The 17,215-nt window shown below is 55.1% G+C and overlaps 1 protein-coding gene across 2 annotated transcripts; it reads right to left on the minus strand.

The window, feature by feature from the left end:
* Positions 1-1,564: 1,564 nt before the first annotated feature.
* On the minus strand, positions 1,565-17,041 carry NUP62 (nucleoporin 62). 2 transcript variants are annotated; one of them, XM_078616868.1, is made up of 13 exons: positions 16,886-17,041; positions 14,091-14,591; positions 12,847-12,977; positions 12,142-12,246; positions 11,158-11,334; positions 9,839-9,982; positions 8,832-8,979; positions 8,204-8,348; positions 7,842-7,891; positions 6,843-6,977; positions 6,461-6,572; positions 5,039-5,105; positions 1,565-2,862 (listed from the first exon to the last, which is right to left on the minus strand). In XM_078616868.1, exons 2-13 carry the CDS (start codon positions 14,576-14,578, stop codon positions 2,771-2,773), a joined length of 1,794 nt encoding a protein of 597 aa, XP_078472994.1. In that variant the 5' UTR covers positions 14,579-14,591; positions 16,886-17,041; the 3' UTR covers positions 1,565-2,770. The 2 variants fall into 2 exon arrangements, with proteins under 2 accessions (XP_078472994.1, XP_078472992.1); XM_078616866.1 differs by having other exon boundaries at positions 16,882-17,040.
* Positions 17,042-17,215: the final 174 nt, after the last annotated feature.

Below are 17,215 nucleotides of genomic sequence, written 5' to 3' on the forward strand. Positions count from 1 at the left end.
TCTGTTGACAAGAGGACTTCGCTCGGTGGGGGGGAGGACGGGGGGGGGGTTAAGTGACATTGGCGCATTCCGTTCAGCCGGAGTCGGCCACGCGATGCTGCCCCTACCCCCTACCCCCATCGTGTTGCTGTGCAGCAGCAGCAGCAGCTACATCATCATCAGCAGCAGCTACATCATCAGCAGCAGCTACATCATCTGCAGCTACATCATCATCTGCAGCTACATCATCATCTGCAGCTACATCATCAGCAGCAGCTACATCATCTTCACTAGCTACATCATCTTCACCAGCTACATCATCATCATCAGCAGCTACATCATCATCAGCAGCTACATAATCATCAGCAGCTACATCAGCAGCAGCAGCAGTTACATCATCATCAGCAGCTACATCATTATCAGCAGCAGCTACATCATCATCAGCAGCAACATCATCTTCACCAGCTACATCATCCAGAAAACTCGGGTGTGCAGCACTCGGAGTGGGCGACACGATCATCCGAGCGCGTGACGCCGCCGGCGGCGACGTCGCCCGCGTGGTCGGTGTAAATGTCAAGGTTCTTCAGCTCGCCGCGAGAGGGCTTCAGCAGAGAGCTCGTCAACTTTTTGCTATCCCCACCCCCCACCTCCTCCGTTGAAGGAGCACGGACGACAGTGGTGCCCAATACCACCTCTATGTATTGTTTTGCGTCTCTAGGGGGATCTCGTTGGGTGCACGGCACTGCAATGTCCACTGCGAGTGACAGACGGCGCGTCGTATTATCAGTTATACCCCGCAGCGTTAATCAGGGCGGTCACTGGATTCGAACCGTGCACCTCTGCAAAATAACGGCGAGCGCGCTGCCACTGGACCTTCACCACTCGTGCTCTTGGAGCGTTAATTAGTTCACACAGGGACCCGCAGAATCTGAGACCTATAGACTCAGAAACCTATAGGCTGAGAGCTATAAACTCAAACCTATAGACTCAGTGAGCTATAAACTCAGAGACCAAGAGACCTTTCGACTCAAACCTATACTCACAGACCTAGACTCACACAGAGACAAAGAGACTTGGCGACGTATAGACTCCAGAGAGCTATAGACTGAGCCCTATAGACTCAAGAGCCCTATAGACACAGAGCCCTATAGACACAGAGGCCCTATAGACACAGAGCCCTATAGACTCAGAACCCTATAGACAGAGACCTATAGACACAGAACCCTATAGGTAGATACCTATAGACAGAGGCCAGCTCGCGATGTGTTCCACCGTTCGCAGGCCGTCTCTATTTTATTTTCGAGTGGCGGGGCACGCGAGTGACTGCACGTGCCATGGTCGGTGCGGATCCGTCGCGAGGCAGCCGCCCGCTGCTTGCGAGGCAGCAGGGGGTACTGGCAGTGACCCACCCCCCATGGCTGGGTGGTGTTCGTGGAGGGATCCTCGCCAAGCTGCTCGTGAACGTTTTCTTCAACCTCGGCCATTTCTCTTCTTGGTCCCCGGCGCCAGATGGATATTTGTCGCTGGGCACACCCAGCAGATGACACGCAACGCGAGGGAAAGAGATTGCAGCGCACACGAGCCATAGCTTACCATAACACTCTTTATTACCTTTACAGGGCTCAATACTTTGAGAAATCCAAAACGTAAGTGACATTTTAATATTCCACGCGGTACAGGCCGTGGAGGATGGGGGTGCCCTGAGTGTTGCTGCACCACTGGGCAGGACGTGGCAGAGGTCGCAACCGGGTACCCAATACCCGTACCCTACCCGATACCCGGCTACCCGTACCCCGCCGGGTATGGGTAGCCGTTTGCAACCCTGGTGCGGCCGGGTACGGGTAGGCAGTGAGTCACTGGTGAGTAACTGTTTGTCACTCATTTCGGGTAGGGTATGGGTAGGGAACGGGTACCCGTACCCGGCCGAGTACGGGTACACATTTGCGACCATGGTGCGGCCGGGTACAGGTAAGGAATCAAAACCCGTTTGCGACCACTGGGACGTGGAGGCCGTTACCAAGTCACCGTGAGGGCCGGCGCAGTTCAGCTCCAGCTGTGGACACCGACAACGCCAGGGTGGCACCAGCAGGTACATCGCTCCTCGTGTCTAACACCAGTGACGATTATCTAAACCGGTCCTGGGCCTCCCCTAGGTCGACTCGGCCTCGAATGAGTACCTGGTGCGGTGTGTAAAACATCGCCACTAGGGAGACGAAGGCGACCGGGCGTGGTGTTGGCCACCCACCCCCTCGTGTGCCATGCCGGCCTTCATCGGTGTCACTCACTAACAGCAATTTCCCCCAACGGTCTGTAAAGGCTATTAACGGGGATCTTTGACTCTGTTGATTACAAAGACAAAGATCCCCCGTGTAGCCTTTGTCACTTACACACACACATACACTCGAGTGCGGCTTCACCACACCCACAGCGCTCAGGCGACGACGCTTCCAATTCTAATCTCATTTAACTAACCGAGAGACTCATTCCGTCTCACAGGTGAACTTTACACGGGGACCTTGGGCAGAAATAATTCACTTCCATCAAAAACAAAAAGATTAATATGGCCCACAAGTAGCCGACCACCGAGCATCAGGACGAAGGAGTGAGTGGCATCGACAAGGGCAGTCTCAACGCAAGACAAGGAACCGAAAGCGAGACTATTACGTGGATGCAGATGGAATGTTTTGCAGGCGGTAGTTTTGCGAACGGCTTAAGCCACAGAAAACTGGCCGAGCGGCCGATCGCTCCTATCGGCGGGTTACGGGGGTCTGTCGGCGGACTGTGGCCAGAATCAGTTGAGGCCCAGGCGGTACGGATGCTCCTGCTCCTTCCTCTGCGTCTCAAACTGCTTGGCCACCTCGTCCACCTTCTTCTGCAGAAAGACTGCACCCGCACACGCATGGTCATACGGTTACAAACGCAGTCGCAAACAACACTCGCAGGTGTGTACGAGGTGTGCTGGCACGGCGAGCGAGTTGTGTGTGTGGCGTGCTGGAATGGTGAGCGAGTGAGGTCTGTGTGTGGCGTGTTGGCATGGTGCGCGAGTGAGGTCTGTGTGTGGCGTGCTGGAATGGTGAGCGAGTGAGGTCTGTGTGTGGCATGCTGGAATGGCGAGCGAGTGAGGTCTGTGTGTGGCGTGCTGGAATGATGAGTGAGTGAGGTGTGTGTGTGGCGTGCTGGAATGGCGAGCGAGTGAGGTCTGTGTGTGGTGTGCTGGAATGGTGAGTGAGTGAGGTGTGTGTGTGGCATGCTGGAATGGCGAGCGAGTGAGGTCTGTGTGTGGCGTGCTGGAATGATGAGTGAGTGAGGTGTGTGTGTGGCATGCTGGAATGGCGAGCGAGTGAGGTCTGTGTGTGGTGTGCTGGAATGGTGAGTGAGTGAGGTGTGTGTGTGGCGTGCTGGCATGGTGCGCGAGTGAGGTCTGTGTGTGGCGTGCTGGAATGGCGAGCGAGTGAGGTCTGTGTGTGGCGTGCTGGAATGGTGAGCGAGTGAGGTCTGTGTGTGGCGTGTTGGCATGGTGAGCGAGTGAGGTCTGTGTGTGGCGTGTTGGCATGGTGAGCGAGTGAGGTCTGTGTGGCGTGTTGGCATGGTGAGCGAGTGAGGTCTGTGTGTGGCGTGTTGGCATGGTGAGTGAGTGAGGTCTGTGTGTGGCGTGCTGGCATGGTGAGTGAGTGAGGTCTGTGTGTGGCGTGCTGGCATGGTGAGCGAGTGAGATCTGTGTGTGGCGTGCTGGCATGGTGAGCGAGTGAGGTCTGTGTGTGGCGTGTTGGCATGGTGAGCGAGTGAGGTCTGTGTGTGGCGTGTTGGCATGGTGAGCGAGTGAGGTCTGTGTGTGGCGTGTTGGCATGGTGAGCGAGTGAGGTCTGTGTGTGGCGTGTTGGCATGGTGAGTGAGTGAGGTCTGTGTGTGGCGTGCTGGCATGGTGAGCGAGTGAGATCTGTGTGTGGCGTGCTGGCATGGTGAGCGAGTGAGGTCTGTGTGTGGCGTGTTGGCATGGTGAGCGAGTGAGGTCTGTGTGTGGCGTGTTGGCATGGTGAGTGAGTGAGGTCTGTGTGTGACGTGTTGGCATGGTGAGTGAGTGAGGTCTGTGTGTGGCGTGCTGGCATGGTGAGCGAGTGAGATCTGTGTGTGGCGTGTTGGCACGGTGAGCGAGTGAGATCTGTGTGTGGCGTGCTGGCATGGTGAGCGAGTGAGGTCTGTGTGTGGCGTGTTGGCATGGTGAGCGAGTGAGGTCTGTGTGTGGCGTGTTGGCATGGTGAGTGAGTGAGGTCTGTGTGTGACGTGTTGGCATGGTGAGTAAGTGAGGTCTGTGTGTGGCGTGCTGGCATGGTGAGCGAGTGAGATCTGTGTGTGGCGTGTTGGCATGGTGAGCGAGTGAGGTCTGTGTGTGGCGTGCTGGCATGGTGAGCGAGTGAGGTCTGTGTGTGGCGTGTTGGCATGGTGAGCGAGTGAGGTCTGTGTGTGGCGTGTTGGCATGGTGAGTGAGTGAGGTCTGTGTGTGACGTGTTGGCATGGTGAGTAAGTGAGGTCTGTGTGTGGCGTGCTGGCATGGTGAGCGAGTGAGATCTGTGTGTGGCGTGTTGGCATGGTGAGCGAGTGAGGTCTGTGTGTGCCGTGTTGGCATGGTGAGTGAGTGAGGTATGTGTGTGGTGTGTTGGCATGGTGAGTGTGTGAGGTCTGTGTGTGGCGTGTTGGCATGGTGAGTGAGTGAGGTGTGTGGCGTGTTGGCATGGTGAGTGAGTGAGGTCTGTGTGTGGTGTGTTGGCATGGTGAGTGAGTGAGCTCTGTGTGTGGTGTGTTGGCATGGTGAGTGAGTGAGCTCTGTGTGTGGCGTGTTGGCACAGTGAGCGAGTGAGGTCTGTGTGTGGCGTGTTGGCATGGTGAGCGAGTGAGGTCTGTGTGTGGCGTGTTGGCATGGTGAGCGAGTGAGGTCTGTGTGTGGCGTGCTGGCATGGTGAGCGAGTGAGGTCTGTGTGTAGCGTGTTGGCATGGTGAGCGAGTGAGGTCTGTGTGTGGCGTGCTGGCATGGTGAGCGAGTTGTGACCCGTGCTGGCCCCACCTGTGTTCTGGTCAATCCACTGCAGAGAGTCCATGTGCGCGTTCAGGATCTTGCAGATTTGCTGCAGCTGGAGGCAAGGGAGGGGAAACCACACGCGGATTTTCACTCACAATGAAACGGATCCCGAGCGGACGGCGGAACTGACGACGCAGTGAGTTGATGGTCTCAACCCGGTCGCCAATGGCTGCACAAAAAAATCCCATTAAAGTCAAATTTGATGGGACCTTTTTTTGCCAGCATCAAAGTATGAATAATACGAATAGGTTTTACCCTTTATGGAAATAAAACTGGTGTTAAGATCTACATCATTAGACCTCCTTTGCCAGTACAAAAATAAAATAGGGTTTTTCCCCTTTTTTCTGGCAACAAAACTGAAACCTTTTTACAAGGATTCATGTCTGCATTAACCACATAGTGTGTTTTTGTTTGCATTTGACTGCATGTATTGTGGTTAATGCAGACATGAATCCTTGTAAAAAGGTTTCAGTTTTGTTGCCAGAAAAAAGGGGAAAAACCCTATTATTATGGTGTTAAGATGTTCAAACACCAAATAGAAACCTTTTGCAATGAATCAAATCTGCATGAACCACACGTACTTGTGGCAAAACATGCAAACAAACGTGTTCTGATAATGGCGTTGTCCTCTGGTCTGACGCTGGTGAGACAGGGCCATAGAGAAGGCCGTCTCTGATGTAGGCCAATCAAATTAAAAAACAACGCATACATAATTATCAGAGCATGCTTGTTAGCATGTTCACCACAAGTACGTGTGGGTATACTAATAGGGGTTTTCCCCTTTTTTCTGGCAACAAAACTGATACCTTTTGCAAGGAATCATGCTTACATTAACCACAATACTTGCAGTCAAATGCAAACAAATTATCAGAGTATTGTTTTTTGTTTGCATTTGACTGCAAGTATTGTGGTTAATGTAAGCATGATTCATTGCAAAAGGTATCAGCTTTGTTGCCAGAAAAAAGGGGAAAACCCCTATTAGTATATTTTGGTACTGGCATAGGAGGTCCCATGATGAAGATACGTGTGGGTAATGCAGACTTGATTCCTTGCAAAAGGTTTATATTTGGCTGTCTGAGCATCTTAACACCTGCTGTCTTCTTGCCAGAAAGGGTTAAACCTTTTATTTTTCACACGGTAAAATTCGGTTCCCCACCTAATTTTGGCACAAACTTCCACGGCACTTCCAGCGGCAGAGCGCGTTGCGGGGTTAATGCTGCGCCTCGACTCTACTTCACGACGAGCGGAAAACGGGACGTCTGCTCTCCGCACATCCACCGCCTCTCGTGACAGATTCCCCCACGAAGCCCTCCGACCGAGGCTCCCGTTCGCCAAGGGTTAAGCGGACGGCTCGACCGCGCAGGGGCCTGTAGCGGGAACGCGGGGGAGGGGGGGGGGGTGACTCACGGGGTCGGTGGAGTTGTGCGAGCTGCTCGAGGTGTTGATGTGCTCGATGATCTCCTTGAGGTCCTGGGCCATCCTCTTGAGCTGCGCGTCGATGTTCTCGGCCAACTTGTACCTGCGCGCACGGGCGACGGGGTCACGGGGTCGCAGCGATAACTGACAATGCGTCGACGTGGCTGGGGTCACGGGGTCGCACCGTCACCAACAGCTCCACAACGCATCGGCACGTGGCCTTCACGGGGCTTCTGAAGCCATCCACCAACCTTGACCGTGGTGTTTAACCCCGCAGGGTCAGCGCGGGCGTGCTTACGTGTGCCGGCTCGGTGTGCGTGCTGTCTCTGTGTGTACACGTGCCAGTTCTCCCTCCGCGTGCGTGCGTGCGTACGTGTGCTGGCGCTCCTCGTCCGCGTGCTGCATGTAGATCGTCCCCGTTTGCTCCTTCACGGAGTCCTCGAGTGGCACCAGCAGATCCTCCAGCTCGCGCTGCTGGGACAGGATGAAGTCCAGCTCTTGGTCCAGCCTGGGAGGGGGTGGGGGGGGTGGGCGGCACGGAGAGGAGGGGTCGTGCGCGCTCACGACGTTACCACGGCACGACGTCGCTCGCAGGGATGTGAGGCGCGCACAGTTGGCTAATTACGGTGTAAAAGTTCAACATACATAGGACAATGATTAGCCATATAGCCTTCAACAGACTGATGGGGTAACTGCTGTTCGTGAGCACCTATGGTCAGCATGGCACAGAGGTGGGTGGCTAGCACCACGCCCATCTGTCTTTGTCTCACCAATGCTGTTTATACACTGCACCAGGTACTCATTTCTGGCCCGAGCCGACCTGGGAGAGGTCCATAACCAGTCCAGATATTTGCCACTGACGTTGATCGTGAGTGGGAATTGAACTTGGGTCGCTGAGTTCGTAGTCTAGTGCACTAACCACTGCACTATGTTTCCCTAAGATACATGAAGACAAAGTTCCCGCATATAGCCTTCGTGTTTGAGGCTGTACGGGGGGGGGATCTTTGTCTTAAATATATCTTTGGGAACTGTAGTGGACACACCCTGTGTGGTCAACTAACCCCTGCACCCCAGGCGCTGGTGGCCTGCGACCCCATAAGTGTGGAGGCAGCAAGAGTTGGTGGATCGCACACACGCTCACTCACTCGTGAAACTTCCTCCCATATGAATAAACAACCCATTAATGGAGTTGGCAAAACATGGCAAGATCGGACCACAGAGCTTAGGCCATTGCTGGTGCCAGTTCAGGCTGCCTCCTTCTCGCCTGCGCGCGTGACGAAATCGACAGCGCTTTGAGAAGCAATCTGCATCAACGGCGCTGCGTGCAGATAAACAGAACAAGACCCTGCGCAGGTGCAAAAGCAGCGCTCACCTCTTCTGATCCAGCTTCACTTTCTCCACGTCCTTGTGCAGAGACGTGATCTGCACAGAACCCAGGGAGCACGAGACGCGATGTGAATTCAACTCCAGTTTGGGGCATATTCCACAATGGGCATCGCGCACAAAGTCTCTACGCGAGTCTGCGGCCCTCTGCGCGAGTCATGGTCGCTGCACCGTGCCTGCTGCACCGTGCCTGCTGCACCGTGCCTGCTGCACCGTGCCTGCTGCACCGTGCCTGCTGCACCGTGCCTGCTGCACCGTGCCTGCTGCACCGTGCCTGCTGCACCGTGCCTGCTGCACCGTGCCTGCTGCACCGTGCCTGCGGCGCCGCGGGCCGCCACGAGCGGCGCTCACCATGTCCCCGTTCTCGATGAGCGTGCGGTCCCACGCGTTGACCTGCGTCGCCTGGTGCAGGAAATGCTTCTCCTGTTCCTCCAGGTCCGAGCCCCACTTGTTCAGCAGCTCCTCCAGTTGCCCGAACGATAGCGAGGGTGCCGCACTGCGGGGGGAGGGTGGCAGATGGTGCGGTGAGATGCGGCGCTGCAGCGCCACCGCGCAGATTCACACGGAGACGGAGACTCGCACAAACCCCACACTCACACAGAGACCCTCAAATTTACACAGAGACCCGCAAATTCACAGAGACGTAGACTCACACAGACCCCATAGACTCACAGAGACCCGCCGATTCACACAGAGACCCGTACGTTCACACAGAGACGTATAAATCACGTAGAATTACGTAGACCGAAACAGATCCATGAGTATTTCGACTGTGGAGCTGGCCACCCCTTCACACTGTTGAGGACGGTCCCTTAGCACGGCTGCACGGTGGAGCGACAAGGCCGTGTGGGCTGGATGAAGCGGCGACGATCGAGCGGTGGAGCGGCTGGGTAACCCCGGACTCCGCACGGCACGAGCGATTCCCCGCACGCATCAGGAGGTCACACCCTCGCGCTCCTCGCGGGGCGGGTGCTGTTACCTGGTGGCGGTGGTGCTGACCGGCACCACACTGGCGGAGCTTGTGGCCGGGGCGGCTGAGACGCTGGCGGCGGCGCTGGTGGCGGTGGCGGCAGAGGGCGGTTTAAATCCAGCGAAGGACGCCAGCCCGGCGCCTGCCGCGCCCGCCACTGTCGAGAACAACAACCGAGAAACGCCACGCGTTAACGCCGTGCGCGCCTAGGCACGCCTCGCTGCGAACGGCAGTCGCTGTGCCGTCTGAAAGATCGTCCCCACAGGCAACTCCTCCGTAATCCGGAATGATCAGGGGGGAAAGGATGGCAAGGATAACATAAAAACACGGACAATACGAAACTTCGGCAAATGTCGAAGGTGATGCCCCTCTACCGTGTGGACCAGAGGTCACTTGATCTCAGGTGTAGTTCTATGATATCCGCTTTCACGGGGCATTCCTCTGTGAGATATCTGAACAGATTCTCCATCTCGTGATGTGGTAGCACAACTGGGATAAAACTGGGGAAACAAGACAAATGAGGGATACCAGTGCCAAGATTTCTCTCGTCCCTGATAACGACAGAACTTTACACCAGCCGGTGGTGGCGCACGCCTTGCAATCCAGCACTGTGGAGGCCAGGGTTGGTGGATCGCACAAATGTGAGGGTTTTGAGGAGGCGCCATAGGCAGTAGAGCAAGTGGACTAAATCAGCATGTTTCCATCTGCGAGGGGACAGAGTGGATTCTTTCTGGGTGCTCTCGTTTCCTCCCACTTGTCATAATAAACACTCATCATAAACCGGTTGAATACATTAAAATAAATACCCAATGCAGGAACCCTCCTAAAAACCGAGCCCTCTGACTCGGTGTGGCTTCCAGGTTCAATTAGTAAACTATTATTACTTTAAAATAATCATCTTCACGAGAGTCACCATGGCTCCAGGTTGCAGACACACGGACACAGCCAATTCATCCGCCCCTTCAACCTTCGTTGCGAAAGCGTTCATCCGGATGGGTGCCCCGCGCAGGCCCCACCTTGCTGTGCGGTCGTGCAGGAGGCAGGCGCCGTCCCAAAGCCGAAGGAGGAGGACGCCGACGTTGCGGTGCTGGCGGCTGCAGTGGCGCTTGGGGCCACGACGGCAGCAGCGGCGCCGGCCAGGGAGAATCCTCTGGTCGTCCCTGCGAGCGACAGCCGGGCCGGTGAGGCCCGCTCGCGGCCCGAGCGCGGCCATACTTGCCCGCGGCATGACTCCTGAGCACGGCTCGGAGGCTACCGTTGGCATCGCCGAAGAATAACAACGTCAACTCGTAACACTGCGCCGCCGCAAAGTGTCCGCTCGCTCTTGTAGAGACGGAGAGCAACTCGGAAGTGCGATCAGCCACAGACAAGTGGGATCGTCAGCCACACGGTGAGCCGGCGCCAACAATTGCCTAGGCTCTGCAGTCCTCTATATATTAAGGTGTTGTCAGCCAGGTAATGTGTGTACATGTGGGAAGAAACGGCAGCACCTGACGAACACTCTTATGCATGACACGTGACGTCAATACCCCTGACGTCATAATTTCGGAGCAATCCAAAGCTAAGGTGGTTTGTTTCGGATGATACTTTCGTATCTAGGCCAGATTTTCAGATCTTTCGGGTTATTCCCTCTCACAGCCGGCGCAGTCTATTCCCGCGACCCGGCGGTGACGCCTTCCACGGCCCGTCCCGACATCGCGTCACGTGGTGCGAGCGCAGGTTTTGTTTACGGCCACACGCGGCACGTGCCTCCTGCTGCTACCACCCAGTGGCAACATCTGGACAAAACAACTAACTGCACACAAAGGGACCAGTCATGCCCAATTGTTACTAAAAGAGTCAAAGTGACCAGGTTTACTTAATTAATTAAGAGAGGCTGGCTGCAGGATGACGTACGGTTGGGAAAGGAATGGCTGAGAGAGCACCAACAACGCAGCCGACCACTTTTATTATTTTCACGCTCGTTCACCCAGGGAAGCCTCACCGAGCCTCCAGACTCTTTCAGGATTGCCGTGTTTATAATCAAGTAATTTTTCAACATTGACAAATTTTATCGTGACGCCGGGCACACAATGGCCTACTCTTCTTCGCATTACTTCATGGGATCCTGAACGTCCACCGTGAAACACAAGGTTCATAATTTTACGGTTAACACACCCGCGGCATTAATCAGGACAGCCTGCCGGATTACAACCGCGAGCTTCTCCGACGAGCCGGCGAGCGCGCTTTTGCTGAGTCACGCGGCCGTCCCATTTGATCAATCGAGTAATCGTCCCATCGGCTATAACCACCCCGGCTCTACCTCCTTGGTTCACGGGGACCCCACCACCCTCACCGCTGAGTGAAGTCGGTGCGGTGGTCGTCTCGGTCTTCGCCAGGCCCAAGCCGAGCGAGAATCCAGCCGTGGGGGCAGCCGTGGCTAGTTGGGGGGCTCCCTGCGCAAACCCGGCAGCAGCGGACGTGAGCGGGGTCCCACCCATGCTCAGTCCGCCACTCAGACCCATGCCCGTACCTGGAGAGAGAGCAACAAAATAGACAAAAGATCACCCGTGTGGCCGACACAGGCGGTCGCGGCAAGAGCTGTGAGTGAGCACTGATTGAGGCTGGCACGGCGCACGACGGGGCGGTGTGGCCAGAACCAAACTTGGCTGTCATACCTCGCCGGCGTTAACGTTCACACGACACACCTATACTCTTTGGTTCTTTCGATAAAGTCACGTAGGTATAAAATAAAATAAATCACGACGTTTCGAACGCAACACAAGTGGTCGTCCTCAAGCGGAAAAAATATAATCCAGCAGTGGAACCGCTTGTGTTGCCATCGAAACGTCGTGATTTATTTTATTTTATACCTACGTGACTTTACCGAAAGAACCAAAGAGTATGGATCCCTGCAGTCACGAAAGCTTCAAATCACGACACACCTAGGGGAGGCCCAGAACCGGTTCACAAAATCACCACTAATGATGAATATGTGCAGTGTGCACACTGCTGCAGCACCACTCTGCAACGACTCAATGGGAACACATACAGCCCCTTTGTCAATCCACAATTGGAAGATGGCCTACCCACGACGAGCAGATCGTGAAGGCTATTTGACCGTACTTCACCGTGCCAATTGCGGGTCCGAGCGTAGACGCGGAAGCACAGAAGTACAGCGCAACAACGCATCTTGCCACATTGCCACCTGGCACCCACCACGGACACGCGGGGTGGTTCAGTTCACGACTCAAGCACGACGCGGGAAAATATTCGCCGAGCTCGCGAGATCCGACACACCGCCTCGGCACATTCCGGGCGGCCGCCGGCCCCGTCTTACCTTGTGCGCCGCCTAGGGGCTTCTGTCCGAAGGACACGACAGTGGCCTGGCCGGTGTTCTGGACCATCGTGCTGGTGGGCGCCGCGACCCCTCCCAGGGTCAGGCCTGCGTGGGCGGCAGCGAGCGGAGATTGCGTCAAGAAACATCGCGGCGGCGGCAACACGGAACCCACAAACATCGGCTCGACAAGGACGGTGCCGTAAACGTAAATTAGAATCTGGTTGTTATAGTGAAGCCGCCCCACCCATACCCCGACTGTCCCGGGCCACCACTGCCACTGCTGCTGCGCATGCGCACTCCCCCCCCCACCTTCCACAATTCCCACCACTATCCAACTAGCCCAGCACTGTGTAGAGGGGCGGCGCCTAAACAGAAAGAGGAGGGGCCCCAAAGAAGGGGCATGTCCTACAAAAGGAGAGGCGCAGAGCCGATAGAAGAGGAGACGATGGGGGCCTAATCAGGAAGGGCTGGGCCCCAAAGAAGGAGTCAGGGCCTAAAGAAGGGTCGGGCCTACAGAGGCTGCTCTCCCCTGTTGATTTAAGGTAACAGAAGCATCGAATCAAATAATGCAAGCACGCAGCCGCAAACCTTCAGTGCCGCAGATGCGGCCAAACTCCAACTCCGTGTAATCGCTTACTAAGATATTCGCACGACCGAGCTCCACCGTCACCGGACTGCGGTGCCAGTGGCCGAAGTTCCCCTCACCGGTCGAGGTGGCGCCGCCAAAGCTAAACGGCAGCTTGGCGGCGGAGGCCCCTGCTCCTGGCCCCCCAAGAGAGCTGGCGCCCATCAGGGCTCCTCCCAGCATCAGGCCTTGCGTGGTGGTGGTGGGCGTACTGCACAACAGCGCACACACAGTGTTATAACCTCATACACACTACAACAAAGATGTAGGTCCCCCACATAGCCTTTAACAGGACGAGTATGACGTTTCACCAGTAATTACACTAGCATCATCAGGCGGACAGCCAGATTGTAAATGTTGTGGATTGTCCCTCCAACACACCGGTGTGCTGTACTAGTAACGAATTGGCATGTTCTGTTTACGTGACAAACCTTACTAGTTGGTCGTGTCGGGTGGTGGCGGGTTTAACGACACATTTATATTTACGCGATCTAACCCAAGAAAAGCTATATTATGGATATTGGCCGCGAAAGCCTACGTGTTAAACTTTAACAGGCTGTTGCGGGCAAGTACTGTTAGCAAGCACCTATTAAGGCCGGCACGGCACAAGATAGAGTGTGTGGCCAACACCAAGCCCGGCCACCATTGTCTCCCCAGTGCTCATGTTTAGACACCAGGTGCTCATTTAAGGCTGGGGCAAACTAGGGGAAGCCCAGAACCAGTTAAGATATTCGATGTTGACCGTGAGAGGGTCACTGGTTTTGTAGTGCGCTGCACTAACCACTGCTACCCATACACACGACATACACTATACTACATACACTGCACACACACACTAGGCATGGCAAAGACAATCACAGGTACTTACCACACTGTTTAGAAACCTTATCCACACACACCTTGCTAATGCGCACACCACATTTAGTTTTATTTAAACAAAGCCAAATATGCCCGTGTGGCATAGACAGACTGTTGCGGAAATTGCTGTTAGCAAGCGCCTATTAAGGCTAACACGGCGCATCTACGACGGGATGGTGTGACCAGTAGCACACCTGGCTCCCCAGTGAAGATGTCTACTACACACTGCGCCAGGTATTCCAATAACGCCGAGTCGACCTAGGGGAAGCCATGGACGGAGTGGAATATTTGGCACCGATGTCGCCTGTAGCCTGGAACTGAACCTATGTTTCCGGGTTCGTAGTGCGGTGCGAGAACCACTGCACTTACCGCTCCCATCACAGACACGCAGGTACACGCACACTTGTAATACACACAAACACACTGCTCTCATAGACTCTCTCCCACACACTCGCCGCGTCGGCACCTGAATGAGAAGGCGCCCGTCGCTCCGCCACCGAACCCGAAGCTCGCCGTCGGGGCGCTGCTGGCCGGGGTGGCCGCACCGCTTGCCCCAAACGCAAACCCCCCTGGCGTGGCCATCCCCACCGGTGCTCCCCCAAGCTGGAACCCCGTGGCGGCGGCGGGGGCAGCGGCGGGGGCAGCGGCGGCGGATACTGAAGGGGCAGCTGCGGCAGTAGGGGCGCCCATGGCCGACTGGCCGAACGAGAACCCGGTGTTGGCACCTGTCCCGGCACCGGCACCGCCAAACGAGAACCCGGACGACGGCGCCGGGGCGGCCGCGGTGGCCGGAGCGAAGCTGAAGGCCGAACCGGCGGCCGGCATTTGCGCCCCCGGCGCCGCCGCAGTTGGGGCACCGGCGCCGCCGAAGGAAAACCCACCGCCGGCACCGCCGGGCTGAGCACCGAAGGAGAAGCCGGTGGCGTTCCCCGTGCCACCAGAGACGAAACTCATGATGGAACGAGAGCTGTGGATAATATATACAGTTGATATAAATGAAATGGCATTTGATGCTTGGTGATAATTTATTAACCGGTTTTGAATCTGGGTTTCACGAAAAGCATTCAACAATAACCACCCTGTTGTAATTCTAGATTTGAAACTTTCGTGACTGCAAGGATTCATACTCTTAGGTTTTTTCGGTAAAGTCACGTAGGGAAAAATAAATAAGAAAAATATTAAAAATAAGTAATAATTATTTCTATTACTATTTATACCATGATATTTATTTATTTTCTCCTACGTGACTTTACCGAAAAAACCTAAGAGTATGAACCCTGTTGTAAGTTACAGCCGACACATGGACCACACAGCTATGGACCAAGGCCAAGATTCCTGATGCCATCGCTACGGATCAGTCCAAGGCTTTCGACACTGTTGATCACGTGCCGCTCCCGCCATCAAAACACAATGTCTCTACCGCTGGTGCCGATTCACATTCTTCGGAAATCTGCAAAGGGGTCTACTGGGGTTACTTGTTCTCGCCTCCCATGAATGACAACCTCTAGAAGGGGACTGCCCCGGTAATGTAATGGTGAGCAGCCCCACTGGACTTGGAATCCAGAGGATGCAGGCTCGATTCCATCTCCCGGCTCAACAATTCAAACAGTGGGAACATTTTTTTTATTAAATGTTCCCATCGCCGCCCTATCCAGGCGAAACTTCACGGTACTCGAATTGTCAATGTTATAGTGGGTTTACTCTCCAACACACAACAACCGGTTAGTGCATTACTAGTAACGAATTGCCACTTTTGTTTACGTGACAAACCTTACTAATTGGCTGTGTCGGGTGGTGGTGGGTTTAACGACACATTTATATTTACACGATCTAACCCAAACAAAAAACTTATATTATGGATATTGGTCGTTTAAGTCCTACTACTACGTGTTAAATTGGTACACCACAGTCCATCGGCACGTCACGTGTGCCTGGGGTAAAGTGTGGGTACTGCCACCTCTTCCAAGACTACTTGGTCAGCCTGGAAGAGTAGACCAAATATCCACCAGAGCCCCCTCGAGTGGAGCAATAGCAGGGCAGCGCCTTTACCCATTGTGGAATAGCGAATAATCAAGTGCATTCATGAGAGATGCATATTTGTGTGTACTTCTTTTGCACCGTACGTAGCCAACCGTGCTAATCGGAGGTGCGGGGGAAGGGCAACAAGCTATGGGTGTCTGTGTGAGTCTATGAGTCTCTGTGCGAGTCTTTGGTTCTCTGTGCAAGTCCGTAGGTCTCTGCGTGAGTACATGGGTCTCTGCGTGAGTCCATGGGTCTCTGCGTGAGTCCATGGGTCTCTGCGTGAGTCCATGGGTCTCTGCGTGACTACATGGGTCTCTGCGTGACTACATGGGTCTCTGCGTGACTACATGGGTCTCTGCGTGACTACATGGGTCTCTGCGTGAGTCCATGGGTCTCTGCGTGACTACATGGGTCTCTGCGCGAGTCCATGGGTCTCCGCGTGAGTCCATGGGTCTCCGCTCAAAGTCCATGGGTCTCTGCGCGAGTCCATGGGTCTCTGCGCGAGTCCATGGGTCTCTGCGTGAGTACATGGGTCTCTGCGTGACTACATGGGTTTCTGCGTGAGTCCGTGGGTCTCTGCGTGAGTCCATGGGTCTCTGCGTGAGTACATGGGTCTCCGGGTGAGTCCATGGTTCTCTGTGCAAGTCTGTGGGTCTCTGCGTGAGTACATGGGTCTCTGCGTGAGTCTGTGGGTCTCTGCGTAAGTCCATGGGTCTCTGCGTGAGTACATGGGTCTCTGCGTGAGTACATGGGTCTCTGCGTGAGTACATGGGTCTCTGCGTGAGTCTATGGGTCTCTGCGTGAGTCCATGGGTCTCTGCGTGAGTCCATGGGTCTCTGCGTGAGTCCATGGGTCTCTGCGTGAGTCCATGGGTCTCTGCGTGAGTCGGTGGGTCTCTGTGAGTGTCCATGGGTCTCTGCGTGACTACATGGGTCTCTGCGTGAGTACATGGGTCTCTGCGTGAGTCCGTGTGTCTCTGCGTGACTACATGGGTCTCTGCGCGAGTACATGGGTCTCTGCGTGACTACATGTGTCTCTGCGTGAGTCCATGTGTCTCTGCGTGACTACATGGGTCTCTGCGTGAGTCCGTGTGTAGTATGTAGAACTTCCTTCGCACCGTACGTAGCCAACCGTGCTAATCGGAGGTGCGGTGGGGAGGACAACGACCTAAACACAGTTCTAAAGAAATTAGTTTTCAAGCCGCCTGGGTGAGTGTTGTAGAATGAGAGTTGTACCGGCCTGGTTGAGAGAGACGGGGCGAGTGTTGGAGCGAGTCGGAAGAGTTGTACTGCACTCCGCGCCTCTCTCTATGGTGTTCCTCTCCTCGGGCCTTCACCACGCGATGCCGCCAAATCCACGCGCCCCCAACTGCTGATTCGCGCCACGAGATTCGCGCGTAGATTATCACCGCCCCCACCCCTAACCCCTAACCCCCCCCGCCCGGCACCCGTCACCTGATTCCCAGCTCCCTCATTCGCCATTCAAGGGAACGCGACTCAAATTTGGACTTAAAACTTTCGTAACTGCATGAATTCATCTTCTTTTGTACCTTTCGGTAAAGGCACGCAG

The sequence above is a fragment of the Lampetra planeri genome, chromosome 52 (assembly GCF_965212315.1).
Source record: "Lampetra planeri chromosome 52, kcLamPlan1.2.h2, whole genome shotgun sequence".
Classification (NCBI taxonomy): Eukaryota; Metazoa; Chordata; class Hyperoartia; order Petromyzontiformes; family Petromyzontidae; genus Lampetra; species Lampetra planeri.

Excerpts from the sequence above, each read along its gene's own strand:
- NUP62 (XM_078616868.1), bottom strand. The coding sequence starts at position 14,578 with ATGAGTTTCGTCTCTGGTGGCACGGGGAACGCCACCGGCTTCTCCTTC. Across the intron at positions 11,335-12,141 it reads GCCCCTAGGCGGCGCACAAG|GTACGGGCATGGGTCTGAGT; the intron begins GTAAGACGGGGC and ends CTCTCTCTCCAG. Across the intron at positions 8,980-9,838 it reads CTGCACGACCGCACAGCAAG|TGGCGGGCGCGGCAGGCGCC; the intron begins GTGGGGCCTGCG and ends TGTTCTCGACAG.